The sequence below is a fragment of the Diabrotica virgifera genome, chromosome 5 (genome assembly GCF_917563875.1).
Source record: "Diabrotica virgifera virgifera chromosome 5, PGI_DIABVI_V3a".
Lineage (NCBI taxonomy): Eukaryota > Metazoa > Arthropoda > Insecta > Coleoptera > Chrysomelidae > Diabrotica > Diabrotica virgifera.
This window is the reverse complement of record NC_065447.1, coordinates 21,671,191-21,690,281: the sequence shown is the minus strand read 5'-3', so window position 1 is coordinate 21,690,281 and position 19,091 is coordinate 21,671,191. Positions and strand designations below refer to the sequence as shown.

The 19,091-nt window shown below is 32.1% G+C and overlaps 1 protein-coding gene across 4 annotated transcripts in view; it reads right to left on the bottom strand.

The window, feature by feature from the left end:
• Positions 1 to 19,091, bottom strand: part of LOC114326911 (coronin-2B) — a 128,256-nt gene that overhangs the window by 91,086 nt on the left and 18,079 nt on the right. Inside the window, exons 1-2 of one of the 4 annotated variants that reach the window (XM_028275372.2) lie at positions 4,576 to 4,648; positions 4,410 to 4,498 (exon numbers count right to left, since the gene is read on the bottom strand). The exons of 1 other annotated variant lie outside the window; for it this stretch is intronic. In XM_028275372.2, coding sequence (XP_028131173.2) covers positions 4,410 to 4,451 — 42 coding nt within the window. In that variant the 5' untranslated portion in view covers positions 4,452 to 4,498; positions 4,576 to 4,648. Of the gene's footprint in view, positions 1 to 4,409; positions 4,649 to 19,091 lie in introns of those variants that run through there. 2 more of the 4 variants (XM_050651307.1, XM_050651308.1) reach the window with 2 other exon arrangements.

Below are 19,091 nucleotides of genomic sequence, written 5' to 3'. Positions count from 1 at the left end.
ATGGAACACCCCCATTTTGTCTCAATTTTCGGATTACTCTAGCTGAGCTGATTCCAAAAATGTATCACATGTTGATTCAAATTGGTACAGGGTGGACAAAAATACAATAGATTTGTGTGTGTTCATACAGTAACGCGTTAGTAAAATTAACAATATTTTCAAAAATACTTATTTTATTTTTGATATTTTAATTATATTTTAATTTTAATTAATTTTTGATATTGTTTAGTTGAATATTTTAATTTAATATCAAAAATTAATTAAACTTTAATAATATGAGCATACACAAAACTATTGTATTTCTGTCCACCCTGTACCAATTTGAATCAATATGTGATACATTTTTGGAATCAGCTCAGCTAGAGTAATCCGAAAATTGAGACAAAATGGAGGTGTTCCATTTAAAAAAAATGACGGTGACGTCATTACTCGAAAGTAATTCACCCTGTATATCAGAATATTATTTTAAAACACCGTAAATTAAAATCAAAAATCGACGTGTTTCAGGATTATTTCTTAAAATGCTCTGTTTAGCTAAAAAATAATTTGTTCCATACTTTACGGACACAGTGTATATATTATGTGAAATGGAGAGTTTGTTACTCGCCATTTATCTGTAGAGTTTGAGTCATAAATAGGTCTACATTACGAGTGTATAGAAGAAATATGTATTCTATAAACGACACATTCCTTAAGTGTCTTTGTAAGTTGAGTAGTTCAACTTTTTTGGATTTTTATGTAAGTAGATGACATTTTTGTGACGCCATAACTGTCGTTATTATTAAATAACTAAATAAATTTAATTAATTCAAAAAAACTTATGATTAACAAAAAATAGTAAGAAAATATTACAGTAAAACCTCAATATAACGGACTAATTGGAAGGACGGGATGTCCGTTAAAGCCGAAAGTCCGTTGTATATAAATAGGTTTAAAATCAATCAAAAAGAGGTTTAAAATTGAAATTATATAGGTACTGTATTTAGATACAGTGTACAGATACAGTGTAAGTTAAAAAAGGAATAAAGTTTTGTTCGCTAATTTTTTATTTTTCTACTTCATCTAAAAACTTTCTGCAATATACTCATTTGGTTGACAAAATTATTCACTGATTCATGAGTTGAATAAGCCATGCATTTTTTGACAAAACATACAATTAAAGCTGCCATCTTCTGAATTTAGAATATTTTCGGGAGGATTAGCAGGAGCTTTGTCTAAAATCAATAGACATTTCACCTCTTTAGGCGGTATTACCGGTTTCTTCTCTTGAAATTTTCTCACTGCAGGTACAAATCCTATCAAAACCAATTTTTGAAAATATCTCTGGTGAACCATGCATTATTAGAGCTATAATATGAAACGGACAGATGATGTCTTTTGATTATTATATCTTTGACAACACTAGGTTTACGAGATTTACCACAATAATAGTAGTCAATCCATGCGATCCATCGGCGTTAGCACAGAGCAGTGCCGAGATCCTGCCCTTGTTTTTCCTTCCAGAATTCGATTTTTCATATTTTTTTGCATTCAATTTTTTTTTACATTTGATCAGTTTTTTTGTCCGTTATATCCGAAGTCCGTTAAATAGAGGTCCGTTCTATCGAGGTTTTACTGTACTATTAAAACTACATAAGTATTGCAATTAAAATCGTATTACTTAGTTTTTTCATTGTTCACAAAAGATTTACAGTTTTATCTTGAATTGCTTGGGTTAGTACTCTGAGTGGGCTATTTTAGATAAGATAATACCAGAATCATAAAAAACACTTCAATGTACCCGATTAATACATTATAAAGCCAAAGCTAATTAAAATTAAAAACCATCTCAGTAGCTTCAATGCCTACATGTATTTTTTTAAATTTTTTATTGGGTGTGTGTGGTTGGGATATTGACTGCGAAACCTATGGCTTCATTCGTCTTAAATTTTTTATTTTTCTGCCACACTCCCTATTTTATGAAAGAGTGCAAATAAAAAGAGAAGTAGGCTAGAAAAAAAAGTTTTGAAAAACATTTTAATAAATCTTTACCGGAGGAGAGTACGAGAAATTCGTGACTTATTGGTGGAAAAATGAAATTGTCCTATTTTTTTTTATTATTTTAGATTTTTTTGGTATTTATTCTGTTGGACAAAGGTTTAGTCAAACTTCTTTTTCGAGCTTGAACCGAATGAAAGGAAAGAAATGTTTTCTTATGTAAATTTGAGACACCCTGTAGGGAGGGCAAGGTACAAAAATGAGTATACACCGAAATCATGTTATAGTCTTAGGTTTTCTGAACATTTTGTTTTTGAATTTCCCTGATATCTTTAAAAAGAAAGAAAATAGACGGTTTTATACTTTAACATGTGGTCTAAAATAATAATTTTTATTGTTAATTTAGTATTGTTTCAGTTAAAGCGCATGTTAAAGAGTAAAACCGTATAGGTCTGGATCCCGCGTATGAAAAAAAAGTTGATTAATAGCAAGCTGAAAATTTGTTAATAGCTTAAGGGTGTCTAGTCGAATAAACTTTGATATGTGTGAACACTGGAACAGGGGCAGTTTTAATTGTGGAACAGGTTAAAAATTTGGAACGGTCACAGCACGAAAACGGCACATTTATTTTGTCCGACAGAACAGACTTAAACTCTTCGAACAGAGATTAAACTCTCATGCAAAAATCAGACTGCTATTTATCACCAAATGGGCGTTTTAATGAGTGGAACATGTAGAATATGTCAAATGACAGGAATTATGACAGGCGAAAAATAGCAGTCTGATTTTTTCATGAGAGTTTAATCTCTGTTCGGAGAGTTTAAGTCTGTTCTGTCGGACAAAATAAATGTGCCGTTTACGTGCTGTGACCGTTCCAAATTTTTAACCTATTCCACAATTAAAACTACCCCTGTTTCAGTGTTCCCATATATCAAAGTTTATTGGACTAGACACCCTTAAGCTATTAACAAATTTTCAGCTTGCTATTAATCAACTTTTTTTTCATACGCAGGATCCAGACCTAGTATACATATTTCGATTATAAAAGATTTTGATATTTATATTCCGATCTTTTATACCTGTTCCCTGTTTTACCCCACAGGGTGTTTCAAACTTAACGTAAGAAAAACATTTCGATTCTTCCACTTGGTATAAGCTCAAAAAGAAGTTTGAGTAAACATTTGCCCACCAGTGTAAATACCAAAGAAAAGTCTAAAGTAATAAAAAAATAGCGGAATGCGTTAATCCGTTCACGAAAAAATCAACTATGAAATTGAACATAATTTTTGGTGGTGCAACATTTTTGCCGTTAAGTTTACTAACTGTTGGTTTCTTGTTTTCACCCAATTTTGAAAAAATGTGAAAACTTTGAATTATGCACGTCCGTCTGTCTGTGAACACAACTCTTCCGTCATTATACCAGGTAGAATGACAAATGAGGTGTCAAATGAAAGCTTATACTCCAAGGATGGTGCTAAAGGTGAAAAATTTGACCTAGGCTGTCTGTCCGTCCGATCGCGAATATAACTCCTACTTCATTATACCAGGTAGAATGACAAATGAGGTGTCAAATGAAAGCTTATAATCCAAGGATGGTAATAAAGCAGGGAAATTTGACCTAGGCTGTCTGTCCGTCTATCCGTCCGACCGCAAATATAAGTCCTCCGTCACTATACAAGGTAGAATGACAATTGAGGTGTCGAATGAAAGCTTATAATCCAAGGATGGTACTAAATGTGATAAATTTGACATAGGACTTCCGTTTTTAGAAATGCGACCCGAAGTTCTGTTTTAAAGCCACCGGAATAGTACAAGTGATATATTATTCGACGCGCCTTCGCAAGACGAGAACAAATATATACTTCCGGTTTCATGACTGACTGTCCGTCTGTATTTCCGTTCGCGAATACAACTCCTCCGTTATTAATACAGATAGAATGACAAATAAGGTGTCGAATGAAAGCCAAGGGAGAAATTTGACATCGGACTTCCGGTTTTAGAGTTGCAACCGTAAGTACTGTTTTCAAGTCACCGAAATAGTATAAGCGATATATCATTCGACGTGCTTTAGCAAAATAAGAACAAATGTAAAATTTTGGTTTTTATATCATTTCCGGTTAAAAAGTTCTAACCAGAAGTGCCATTATAGTCGCAGAAATAGTACATGTAACACATCAATCGAAGCCTATTGAAAAGTTGAGTTTGAATCTTTAGTTCCGGTTTTGAAGTAATTTCTGTTTAAACAATGTTTAAACAAAATTAGTAAAATCGTATATCAATCGACGCGAAGAGTTCAAATATCGACTTCCACTTCTACTTTCTATTACTTTGGGTGAAAACATAGGACTTACGAAGTCCAATTACTTGTTTTCATTTTAATTGTACACAATTGAAAATTATCTAAAAAAAGGAAATCAAAGACAATCACTTACCTGAGAGCTCTGAAGCATTCCAGATTCCGTCGGGATACCCATGAGTAGTCCTTAGATAATGCCCGCATGCACTATTTCACAATACAAAACTGAAACCAAAAAATAAACTCATGCAAAAATCAACTAAAAATAAAATTGAAACAAAATATTGATCAATACTACGTACGAAGCTAAAATGAAATTGAACTGATAAAAGCAACAAGCGAGACTACTGATAGACAGATAACACTCGGAATGAAATTATTGTTGTTTAGATTTCCCCTCTTTAGTTTTAATAAATTGTGGGGGCAACGGGCGTAACAAAACAGTTCTAATTTTACAATTACGACAAAATATATCGCACACTTGAACTACTAGGAAAATGTGTACCTATAATACAGTGCGCGCGAAAAGTATGGGTATCTGTGACGGTTCCGTGACATCTCGTAATCCGCGAGTTCATAACCTGAAAAATGGCAACGGACAGGACAATTCGTAACGGCGTCAGTTCGTAACGGCGTCAGCTCGTCACTATAGTAAAACCTCCGTTAAACAAAATAATTGGAGGGAGGCCGTTTCGGATAACAAGAATTTCAGTTAAAAATATCATATCAAAACATCGTTGTCAAAGAAAAACACAAAAGAAAACAGAATATTTCTTTAAGAAAACACTCTAAACATGTTCATTTTCTTCAATTTTATTTCTTTTTTAAATCAAATTTGTCTTGACGAAATTATTGAAATTGTCAGCCATTTAATTTTTTTTAGCTGAATTTATTATTATATTACTGAAGTATTACTGAATTTATACAAAAATACATTTTGAATATATTCATATACTAAAAGTAATGGTACTTTTTTAAGACCACCACTTTTTTAATACCCACTTCTTTTTAAATATATTTCTCACATATTTTTACATATATTCTTATTAATATGATAACTGAAGAATTTTTTAAAAAATTTTTATCTTGAATTATTATTACTTTAAATTTGTAAAACTAAGTGTGAAAAATAATGAAACAAATAAAAACAGTTTAATAATAATGTATTTACTATAATAATACAATTTACAATTTATACTAGACTACAATTTATACAATTTATACTAGATTATATTTATTTTAATACATAATTTTAAAAATGTATTTCTCCACAAAATATAAATAGTTCAGAGAAATAAGGAAAAAATATCCTGTTGGTGACACAACCCCCTCCAGGCCGAAAAAAAGTTGATTAATAGCAAGCTGAAAATTTATTAATAGCTTAAGGGTGTCTAGTCGGACAAACTTTGATATATGGGAACACTGGAACAGGGGAAGTTTTAATTGTGGAACAGGTTAAAAATTTGGAACGGTCAGAACACGAAAACGGCACACGTATTTTGTCCGACAGAACAGATTTAAACTCTTCGAACAGAGATTAAACTCTCATGCAAAAATCAGACTGCTATTTATCACCAAATGGGCGTTTTATTGAGTGGAACATGTAGAATATGTCAAATGACAGGAATTATGACAGGTGATAAATAGCAGTCTTATTTTTGCATGAGAGTTTATTCTCTGTTCGGAGAGTTTAAGTCTGTTCTGTCGGACAAAATAAATGTGCCGTTTTCGTGGTGTGACCGTTCCAAATTTTTAACCTGTTCCACAATTAAAACTGCCCCTGTTCCAGTGTTCCCATATACCAAAGTTTATCCGACTAGACACCCTTAAGCTATTAACAAATTTTCAGCTTGCTATTAATCAACTTTTTTTTCATACGCGGGATCCAAACCTAGTAGTATGGATATCTATAATAATAACCTATATGTTTCCTGCAGCCGATTTTGATGATATACATAGTTATAAACAAATGAAGATCAAAAAACGGTAAATTTTCGCTTTTTTCGTCTATTACCAAAAAGTTAAGCGTTTTAAACAAATTTGAGAGTACGAAATTCATAAATCATATAAAAAACTTAAATATGGCGTTCGCTGAATATGTCTATCCTTATTGGTTGCTTAGAAAATTGCAAAATAAATCATAAATTTTGAGTTTTTATAAATATTCATAACTTATGTAAAAAAAATTAACTTAGAACCTTCTTATTAAATGGAATGCTGAGACTTCTGGTGCTAACCCAGGTTAAAAATCATACCCTAAATTTCAAAGCAATTGGTCAAATAGTTTAAAGGTTATTTAAATTGTTTATCTCAAATTAATTTTTTTGCAACACTATAAGTCGGAAAATGATGAAATTACGGTAATACTTTGGATAGTTTATGAAAGAAGAAGATTTACACTATTAATTTAATTTAAAAAAAATGATAAAAAATAATTCTAAATATTGCAAAATTGAATTTCTGTTGTTTGCTGATGACATAAAAATCTTTAAAGCGATTAAAAATACCTCGGATATGAATGCTCTTCAGTCTGACATAAATAATTTTTCTCGTTGGTGTGACATCAATGCCTTGTATTTGAATCTTAAAAAGTGCTATAAAATTACATTTTCTAGAAATACTAAACATCAGTTAGAAAGAACATACATACTTAAGGGCGTATCAGTTACGGAAATTAATCAAATTAGAGACCTCGGAATTACATTTGATCAGAGACTAATGTTTGATAGGCATATTAATGATATTACGTCGCGGGCTTATAGGATGCTCGGCTTTGTTCAGAGGAACTCGCAGGAATTTTCAATATTTACTTTTAAAATTTTGTATTGTTCTCTATACTCCGTCTACCCAACAGACGGAGTAATCACGTGAATAAATCACAATATTTCTTCAAAATACCATAACGCACGGCCTTCTACACAATACCGATAACAAGGTATTCGGTAATTGGTGTTATCGGTATTGTGTACAAGGCCGTTCGTTAAGGTATTTTGAAGAAATATTATGATTTATTCACTTGATTACTCCGTCTGTTCGGTAGACGGAGTATAGTTCGGTCCATTTTGGAATATTGTAATATTATTTGGTATCCTCATTATAATATGTACATTGATCAGTTAGAACGAGTTCAGAATAAATTCCTAAGAATTTGCAGGTATAAAATGGGTTTTAATAGAACTAACTGTGATTATAATTATATTCTTTGTCAACTTAATATGAAAACTTTGGAAAATAGAAAATCTGAGTGTGAATTGCGTTTTTTGCATAAAATTCTTAATGGTTTTGTTGATTGTCCGGAACTGCTAGAATTAATTGTTTTTAATGTAAATTCTAGAAGAACACGCTCTTCTGACCTATTTAGAATAAAGTTTCATCACACTAATTATGGTAAAAATGAGACAATTACAAGGATGATGAAAACTGCCAATCATTTGCAAGATAGTGTTGATTTGTTTAATCCATCTGTATCCTCATTCAATAATACTTTAAAGAAATTGAGACATTGATGTTAATAATAGATACCTACTTTTGAAATATGTAATGTATGACTACAGTTTACTTGTTAATTATATGTATATATGTATTGTAATTTTTTGTAAGGAAAAAGGGTTCGTCCCGTTAAATAAATAAATAAATAAATAAATAAAACTATTTTGCAAGAACATGTGAATTAAAAAAAGGAGGGGGCTAACTTCTTCCCTAATAATTGTCCTAGAACAATTGTTTTTCTTTCTAAATGTGTATAAAAATTCAGTCTTTCTAAATATGAAACAATTTTTCTACGGGTAACGGTTAAAAAGTTATTCTAATTGTTTATAAGTAAGCAAAAAATCGGCATGTTTTTGCAAAATAATTTTACAATGTTTAAAATTACTTTTTGTCATTTTGTTTTAATTAAGTTAATAGCATAAATGTTCTTCTTTCATAAACTGTCCGAAGTATTACTGTAACCTCATAATTGTCTGACTTATAGTGTTGCAAAAAAAAATGAATTTGGGATAAACAAATTATATAACTTTTAAACTATTTGACCAATTGTTTTGAAATTTAGGGTATGATTTAAGCACCAGAAGTCTCAGCATTCCGTGTAATAAGAAGATTCTAAGTTAATTTTTACATAAGTTATGAATATTTATAAAAACTCAAAATTTATGATTTATTTTGCAATTTTCTAAGCAACCAATAAGGATAGACAATAGACATATTCAGCGAACGCCATATTGAAATTTTTTATATGATTTATGAGTTTCTTACTCTCAAATTTGTTTAAAATACTTAACTTTTTGGTAATAGACGAAAAAGGCGAAAATTTACCGTTTTTTGATTTTCATTTGTTTATAACTATGTATAACATCAAAATCGGCTGCAAGAAACATATATAGGTTATTAATATATACTACTAATCCATACTACTCAAAAAATTTGGTTTCGGCCTGGAGGGGATGTGTCACGAGAAAAATCTTATTTCTCTGGACTAAAAATGTGTCAGAAATGTTTATCCCGATGCTGGTTAGTTACGGTAGGGGAGCCCAAGCGGGGATTTTTGCAGTTACTCGAGTGCGTCAGAAAATCGCATGGGAAGAAACCTTGTACCCTGTAAATGTTCCCCTACCATATATTGGTTCTTGACAGGGTCAGGGGAGTGACTATGGACAGAGGAGTTCATTAATGGGGGTCCGAAAAAATATATCATTAGAAAAACTCGTCGAAATTGTCAGATAATAAGGTAAGTTAAGTACATGCAGAACAGTATATATTTCAAAAATCGGAGGAAAGGCGAGTTACAGAGTTTCACAAAAAAGCCAGTATTTCGCGAAATTAACGTCAGATTGAAAAACTGAAAGATAAGTGTTCAATATTTTTCAAAAATCTATCAAATGATAGGTACCAAACACGACCCCCAAGGAGACCCCATTTTTATTGCAGATTTGGATTTCTTACGTAAAAATAAGTAACTTTTGTTCGAGATATTTTTTCGAATTATGGATAGATGGCGCTATAATCGGAAAAAACGATGGCAAACTTAACTTTTTTTCGTTTTAGGACCTAATCTTCACAACCCAATAGGGTTGTGCACATAACGCTCGAGTAACTGCAAATTTAAAATACTTCCCTCCCATACTATTAAACTGACGTAATTTCAATTGTAAATGTAATAAAAGTAAGTTTCCAGGTTAACTAAAAGAAACAGAATAATTAAATTTTTGTCCTTTTTGTATTTGTATAAGTATCTGTTTTATTTCGTTAAATCAAGTAGGTTTTATTATCAGTAGGTACGTCGTAATTTACTGTCAGTAGATAAGTTGTTACAGTTTTTGAAAATGGGCTTAACAGTGATAAAAATCAAACGAAAATACAATGATAGGTACGTTTAACAGAGAGTTAAAAAATTGAAATTTTAATACTAAAAGGGTGTGGTGACAGGTTATATCAAAAAATTATGGAATTTGAGTATCAAAAATATTTAATAATATGAAGACAGAACGCGTATAGCACGTGGGACTGTATCTAAAAGTATTCATAAATTTGAGGAAGTGGACATATACGAGAACTCCCAAAAATTGATCGCCCTGGTATTCCAGAGGAAACAAACTGACATTTTTTTGTCGATGAAGATCCTCATAAGCAGTGGCGTAGCTGACAGGCCCGCAAGGCGGGGGGGCCCCGACGTTAGGAGGGGCCCCTTAAAACCTTCAAGCTTAATACTTCTACTTTCTTTAAATCGGGGACCAAAACATATCTTCCTAATAAGCATCGAAATAGGGAATTTGGAAGAAAGTAATGAAGCGAATAATTGACAACTCTTACTCCGGGTGCAAGGTGCAATTTAGCGTTTCCTGGGCATGTTGGTAGTTTAGATGAAAGTGAATCCCAAAAAGGTAATTTTTTGTCGGTGGATCTTTTACTAGCTAAATATGATCCTGTTTTAGCTAAATTAATCGATAAAAACAATAACTTAAACAATTTACTTGAGCCACCAAATACAAAACGTAGTTATAAATTTGCTGGCTCAAGAAACTGAAAGCAAAATTAATTTAATTAAAAAGATTTGTTTTTATTCAATAATTCTTGATACCACTCAAGATATTTCAAAACACGATCAGCTTAGTTTTATTTTCCGGTATGTAAAAATAAGTTGCGATGAAAATAATTTACCTTCCAAAGCAGAAGTTGTTGAAAGTTTTTTGGGATTTATTTGCCTATTAGACCAAAGTGCAGAAGGTCCTGTAAATTAAATTTTAAAATTTATACAATCAAAGCACCTTTCCGTAGACAACTGCAGAGGAAAGTTATGAGTGGTGTATATTCAGGCGTACCTACAAAGGCGCATAACTGACATTGAAAAAACAGTTTCCTATTCATATCTTCATGTGCATCCCATAATCTGAACCTAGTATAGTTGAATGATGCCGTGGCTGGTGTACAGGGGTTGGTTTTTTTACTACGACATAATTAAGAGATTAGGTATATGTTTTTTTAGTGCAAGTATTAAAAGATGGAATGTACTACATAATATATGTACTATTATCACTTTGGATTCATCGCGTTTGCCAATCTTAAAAATGTTATGTGAAACCCAGTATTCATCCAGACATGTTGCTGTTATGGCTTTGCGTCGAGCTTTCCGACAAGTAATAAAATCTTTAACGAAAATTTCATTGCCATCAAAAAACTATGAAAAATTAGAAGCTAATGCTTTATTACAGCATATGAATAATTTTGAAGTTGCCGTTAACATTATTATTCAATCTAAAATACTAAACTTTATTTAACTAATATTACATTCAACTAACTTTATTCAACTAAATTTTAGCAGAAGCAGCAGGAATAGCAGAATAGTGGAGATTGAACCGGAATTTAAAAATAAACGAAAAAAACGTATAAAAAAAATTACGATGAGCTCAGCTGCGACGAAAAAATAACTTATAGCAAAAAGTTTTGAAGTTAATGTTTTCAATGTAAATTTAGATATAATATTGCAACAACTTACTAATAGGTTTAGGTTTGTCGGATTAAGAGACATGAAGTTATAATAGGTTTTCATGTCTATTCCCAAAAAATCTATTAACACGAACCGATGAAGACTTATTAAAGAAAGGCCAAATATTGTCATTTACACATATTTTTAGTAAATGTTTATAATACGGGGGCACACAAAAATTGTCGCGGGGGGCCCACCAATCTTCAGCTACGCCACTGCTCATAAGGCTACTAAAATAATTGACATTAAAAAATATTTGAGAAATAAACATTGCTCTTCGCTTAAATTAAATATTTAAACTGCTAAGAGGCAGGTGGGTGTAAGTTTGAATATTGAATTTAAGCGAAAAGCAATGTTTATTTGTCAAACAAACATTCTTTTCTGTTTTCTGACAGCATTGTATCAGTAAAATGTATTTGGATTAAAGTAAATTACATATATTCTTCTTTTTGCGGCAAATAATTGAATTCAAAACAAATTATTTTGGGCACCTTGTATAAATAATTAGGTTAACGTTTATATTACTGAATAGAAAATTGAATAAACTTTCAAATGAGCACGCACACGGCCCCTATTCTCATTTAAAAAAATATCGATTACGTCATCACACCCAGACGGATGACGTTACTAGTATGATATATAAATATGCCAAACAATTATAATTTAAAAATCGACCTGTCTCGGGATTTTTCTACAAAGTGGTTTATTCTCGAAAAAATTAATTTATTTCATAATTTTGAACCTCTCTATATATAAAATGCTTTTTAAGTTATGTTTACATGTCGATTTTTGAAAAACGACTATTTATTACATGGTATTGAAAATATAAAATATATTTAGAACATGCACCTTTGATCTCATTTCAAACATGCACCTCGAACATATTTTTGAGTTCATTGTTCACATATTGTTGTTTTATAAACGGAGATGTAAATATTTCTGCATTTAAATATAGACTCATGTTTATGTTACAGAGATGAATGAATTTATAGCCGTCCTATTATACAGTGGGGACGTAAAATCAACACGTTTTGTGATCTAAAGATGTCTACCACCTACATTCTATAAAATGACTTAATTTTTTAAAGGGTTTACTTTATTTCCTGTAAGATTACTAGATTTCTTAGTTTTCCTTGTAGATTATTTTTATTTTTACTTTTGTGGTGTGATATAGAATGTCTTCTAAAACTCTGGTAATGTTTGGAAATCCCGAAAAGATCTTAATTTCGATGACAGAAAAATACAACTCGTGGTAGAAGACGCACAACATTCAATTTTGTTAGCTAACGCAGCTAAGGCAGTAATTCCTCTGTAGTTATTAGTTGAATGAGTCATTAATGAGTCATTCCGCTAAGATTTTTATGTGAGTAATTTATAACCGCATTCACAACAAGTGTGAAGAATACCTGAGTCGTTTTCAATATGGTTTTAGAAAAGGTACAGGCACCAGAGAAGCAATTATGGGATTGACACTAATGGCAGAAAGGTATCTCGAGGTTCAAAAACAGCTGTATGTGTGCTTTGTCGATTATAGAAGCCTTCGACCGCATTAGACACGAAAAATTGATTGAGGTGCTAAAAGAAATAGAAATTGACAACGGAAATACCAATTATGTAAACATAGAACGAGGAGTGCGTCAAGGGTGCATTCTGTCCCCTCTACTATTTAACGTCTATGCCGAACATATCATCAGAGCTTCTCTTGAAGATCGCCCTGAAGGTGCCAGAGTCAATGGAATTATCATTAACAATGTAAGATATGCCGATGACACCGTAGTATTAACGGAAACAGAAGACCAACTAAAAATATTGATGAACATACTATCAGAAGAAAGTCACACACTGGGCTTGGATATTAATCTTTCCAAAACCAAAATCATGGTATTTCACAAGAACCCCCATGAACAAATTACACCCAACATACAAATCAATGGTATCACCCTTCAGAGTTCCAAGAGCTTCATATACCTGGGCAGAGAGCTAAACAGTCAGCTAGACCACTCAAAAGAAATTAGAAGACGCATTGAAATAAGATCTGGCTTCATGAACATGCGTAAAATGCTCTGTAACCCCAAGCTATCAGTCACAATAAGATTGAGAACACTAAAGTGTTATTTGTGGTCTCTATTACTATATGAATGAGAGACCTGGGCATTAAAACAGTATGACGTCAACAAACTGAATTCATTCGAAATGTGGATGTACCGCCGAATGCTAAGAATAAGCTGGACCAGCAAAACTACAAATGAAGAAGTACTGGAAATAATGAACACACGTCCTCATCTGGTCAATACAATCAAAATTAGAAAGACGTCATATCTAGGACACATAATGCGCCATAGGGAATTTGAGCAGCTTCAGGTAATATTAGAAGGCAAAATCGAAGGTAAAAGGGGTATAGGAAGAAAGAAAAAATCCTGGCTCCGAAACATCAGAGTTTGGACCCACACAACAGGGAATGACTTAATCCATCAAGCCCAGAACAGAGAGAAATTTGCCATATTGATCGCCAACCTCAATAGAGAAGGCACTTAGGAGGAGGAGTAAAGACTTTGGTGCATAGATGTCGCTAGAGACCCTAAAATCCAATGTTAAAAACACGTCAAGTCAAGTTTCGTCTAAAGTAGTCCGAGCAAGAAGGTGTTAACCCTTGATATCTCAAAATTGTTAAAAAATGACTTGACGCCTTCATGCACTAATAGCTTCAGTTATCACTAATTGTTTGATCTCCTTTCTTGTGAATAGGTACAATTATGCATACGTTCCAATCTTCTAGTAGTTTTACTTGCTTCCAGAACAGTTCTAATAACCCACTTATACAAGTCAGATTTTTTGGGCCATGTTTTAAAAGCTCACAAGCAATGTCATCTGCCCAGGAGCTTTGTTTTCTTTCAATTTTTGTATTGCTTTGATGACTTCTTTCTCTGTTGGGATGTTAACTTTTTCTCTTTCGTCTTCCATGCCTTCAAGCAAGTTGGATTTCTGCTTCTTGCAACCTCATCTCAATTCTTAAATTTAGTCTCTCCTCAAAATTTGCTGCTCATCTTGATCTCTACTATTCTGTTTCTAACTATTGATAATCTGGGTTTGAATTTTTTTCTGTTCTGGTTAATCTGCTTGTAGAATTTTCGCGTTTCCCTTTGTGTGTTATACTTCTCTAGATCTTTCAGTTGGTGTTCTATATGGTCCTTCTTATTTCTTTTCAGTTTTTTTTTAACTGCCTATACCCTTTCTCTACTTGTCTCGTTCTTCGTCCTTGGAGCCTTGTATCTGTTTCTTGATTTTTTCATTACGTTGCTTGTGCCACATTCCTCATCGTGCCAGTCCAACCTTATTTTTGCATGCTTTTGTCTTCCAATCGCTTCTGTTGTTACCTCTTCCAATATATTTCTACACTACCTCCAGTAGTTGTTAACATCTTTAAGTATATCACCTGTACACTCCTCTAGCTTACCTAACAGAACGTCCTCAAATTTCTTAGGTTTTTTAATGCAACTACCTTAACCTTTCCTCTTCAACTCCTTTGACTTTCTTTGCATTGTAGATTCTACCACTTATTCCTGTTTCGAATATGTAGTGGTCCAAGTCTATGTTGGACTACAGAAGATGCTAAAGATTCTAAGAAGTCCAACTACAGAAGATGCTAAAGATGGCAAGAAATCAAAGTTAGATTTATAAAAAGAAATCGGACGTGCAGAAAGATCAGAAGACTAATGAAGTAAAGGTATATCTCGAGAAAAATAAAAGAAAGAATCTGCAAACAAAATTAACTGTTGCTTTTATCTAGCCCTGGGCCTACACAGCCTGTAGACCTTTACAAGTAAATAAATAATCCTATTAGGTTAACAAACATCACACAATACAAATATTCCCACAGTCACTCGGTTAGAGAGCAAAATAGAATAATAAGAAGCATACATAATCGAAAATTATACAGTTCTGAATAAAAATTTCACGCAGCCCAGTTCGAATTTCTTAATTTCGTAATATCGATGGATTACGGCGATAATTTTTATTCTTCCGCGAACGTTATGACTATAATTAACAAATAATTGAGTAAATCCGTTTAAACTACGGTTTTGAAGTTTATAAAACTATCTCAAGGTGCATCAGGTGTCAACTTAAAGCGATGCTTTGATGTTTACTTTCACTTCTTACGGTTTTTATATTATATTATATTTATTATCTATATGTATTTTAATAATAAAAACGACTAGATTGTCAATTTAGTACAACTTTTCGATAATATCAATAATTGAAAAAAATATATAAATAAATGCACACGAAGTTGTCAGGTCTATTCTAAATACAATAAAAGCGGCGATAACGGGCCTGTAAGGGATGTTCTGCAGGCGGGCGCCCCTGTTTGGTCGGAGCCAAAATGAGCTGTTCTGAATAACAATTCCATTTTTTTTTTCAAAATTAAAAAAAAGTTTTATTTTAAACCCAATTTTTTTCAAAAATGAGCACTTTGAACCAATGAAACTTATAGCCTCTTCAGCCACAAGAAAAAAGTTTTTATTATTTTAACAATATTTTCTATTTTCTCTCCTCGTTTGTGAAAACAATAAACGAAAATCTATAAAAACTATAAAAAATTAAACACGACAGGTCCAGCATAATGGACATCAGGACTTAACTTTCATATAATTTAAGTATGAAACTGAAAAAACATTATGGTTCAGGAGAAATACACATATACATTTTGCATTTTGTACAAAAGACTCTCGTCTTCGTAGTGCATTCAAGAGGTTTAGGCAACGCGATAAGAATTTCTGCTGACAGAGCATATTGGCAAATGGTCATTACTGGTTTTTCTTACATCTATAGGCGGTAACTGGAAAACTGTAGATCTTTTTAGAGGAATTATGGGCACTTCATCTTCAGATGTCTCCGGTTTTCTTGAAATAGAAGCACTAGCTTGTCTCCCACTCGCAGGCTTACCGCCTAGAGCTAGTGACCTTCCAACATACAGCTTAAATCAGGGTTGCAAAAAAACATGTTTTTTTTATTTTATACAAAACAAACGTTTTTTTTTCGTTTTAAACGTTTTTTTTTTTGTTTTAAACATGTTTTTGTTTTGTTTTTATATTACATGTTTTAAACAAATAAAACGTAGAAAAAAACATTGTTTAAATCATATTTTGTTAAAATTAGAAGGATCTTTTTGAGGAATTAGGCAGCACAGATACATATAATAACTTATGACTGTTCGGCCCATATATTGAACTTACTTGCCCATGATATAGAAGTGCCAGGAATAAAGAGTAGTAAAAGAAATTGCAAATATTTCAGAAATGTACATAAAAAATACATTTTGCTAGCACAAAATGCCGAGAAGCTGGTGATTCTGCTCTTGTATTGCACCAGGTTGTTCATTGGAATACTTTATCGGAATGCTTAGAAAGTTAGTTGGAAAATTGGCCAATATTATTTCACGTTTGCTCAAACAGTATTGATAAAGATGTAATAAAGCTTGTAAATGATACAAATTTAAAGACAAATGCCTAAGATTAGGTATTTATAAAAATAAAGTATATTGCAGGGACAAAGTCCAAATACTTGCACTAAAGGAGAGGCTACAGAGATATGACTAGAACTTCTGGAAGCATTTCAGCCTGAACATGCAAATGGCGACTTTTTGGTAAATGTTACGAATAAAGTGAAGGAGCTTATGGAAATGGCATTGATCCCGGTTCATTTTTTGACAAAGGACCCCACAGAAACCTTATGGGAAATGGCTCGCTGTCAAATGCTCTGAAACTTTGGGTTCTGGTAGTCCTTGATGTGTAGAATAAAAGTCTCAATGGGCGCGTAGCTCCAATAAATCATGGTTTCAAAATACAAGCCTCTGAAGTTATAGGTACAGTAAGGACGTGTAAGTTGGAATAAATTCATTTTCTCGAGAACGGGTGACTCTGGAGATTAATTACGAATCAGATCGATTTTTATTTTTAAATTACAATTTTTTGGCATATATATCATACTAGTGACGTCATCCATCTGGGCGTGATGACGCAATCGATGATTTTTTTAAATAAGAATAGGGGTCGCGTGATAGCTCATTTGAAAGGTTATTCAACTCTCTATCCATTAATATAAACTGTTACATTATTATTTATACAGGCTGCCCAAAAATTTTGTTTTAATTAAATTAATTGAGTCAAAAAGAAGAATGTATATATATAATTTATTTAACTCGAAATACATTTTACTGTTGTCCGCAAACAGGAAAAAATGTTTATTTAATAAATAAATATTGTTTTTCGCTTAAATTCAATATTAAAACTGCCACCCACCTGCCTCTTAGCAGTTTGAGCATTTAATTTAAGCGAAAAGCAATGTTCATTTTTCAAATTAACATTTTTTTCCGTTTTCTGACAGCAGTAAAATGTATTTCGAATTAAATAAATTATATAGATTCTTCTTTTTGTCTCAACTAATTTTATTCAAAAAATTTTTTGGGCACCCTGTATAAATAATTATGTTAATATTTATATCAGTTAATAGAGAATTGAATAACCTTTCAAATGAGCTGTCACATGACCCCTATTTTTATTTAAAAAAATCATCGATTGCGTGATCACGCCCAGATGGATGACGTCACTAGTATGATATATATGCTAAAAAATTATAATTTAAAAATGAAAATCGACCTGATTCGTAATTTATTTCCAGAGTCGGTCGCTCATTCTCGAGAAAATGAATTTATTCCAACTCAAACGTCCTCACTGTACCTATAACTTCAGAGGCCTATATTCACAAAGAAAATGAAAAAAACGCTTGTTTAATTTAAGTGTTTTAAACATGTTTAAAACAGTTGATGAAAACAAAATGTTTAAAACAAAACAACCCTGGCTTAAATGCCTGTAAATCCATTTCCTTTGATCATTATCGCTATCTTCACTGACGAAAAAATCGTTATCTGTCAAAATAGCCTCCAATGCACTTTCCATCAATATCCTTTTACTATCTGTAACTAATCCTAAAAAATGTGAGTATATTGCAAAAATTTTATCTATTCCCAAATTTTCATCCTTCCTTTATTTTTTTGGAGGTTTTCGTAAAATTTTGTGTTCCCTGATCGGGCTAGATGGACCCGGTCGGTCTAGTAGTTTTTAAACAATTCATTTGTTAAGTATTACATTTGAGAAAAAAAGGTCGTTTTCAAATGGCTGTACAAGTGCTTTGTCAATATTTAGAAGGACTTTTTTGGTCTCGTTCTTTTCGTAAGATCTCAAATGTTCATGTTTTTAAGAAAGTATATTCATTTTTTATTGTTTTCATCTTAAAAAAAAAGAAGATTGTACGACCCATCAGGGTTGAAAAAAAACATGTTTTTTTTATTTTATACAAAACAAACGTTTTTTTTTTGTTTTAAACGGTTTTTTTGTTTTAAACATGTTTTATTTTTCGTTGTTATACAGTGTGGTGGAATAAGTGTTGCCCCCCCCTGTTAACTTGTTTATTTTAAGAATATAAGCAAAACGCTCGGACAGGTCGATTTTTAAACTAACCATAGTATATTATAGCATCAACGTTTCGAACTTTACGCGATCCCTCTTCAGGTGACAGGCATTACTTTGATTTTTTTAAATGGTAAAGTACATTATGTGACACCTCATTTAACAGCTTTTAAAATACTGATTTCAAAAATGTATAATACTTTAATCTTTTTTGAGATCGCAGGCCCAAAATTTCGGTCGAACTCTTTTTAAACGCATTTATTTTTTTCGAATTCTGAGAAAACTAATAAGTATTTTTGAAAAATTTAAACGCAGAATGAAAGACTAGATTATTACCAATGGCTGACAGTCCTTTAGAATAAACAAAAAG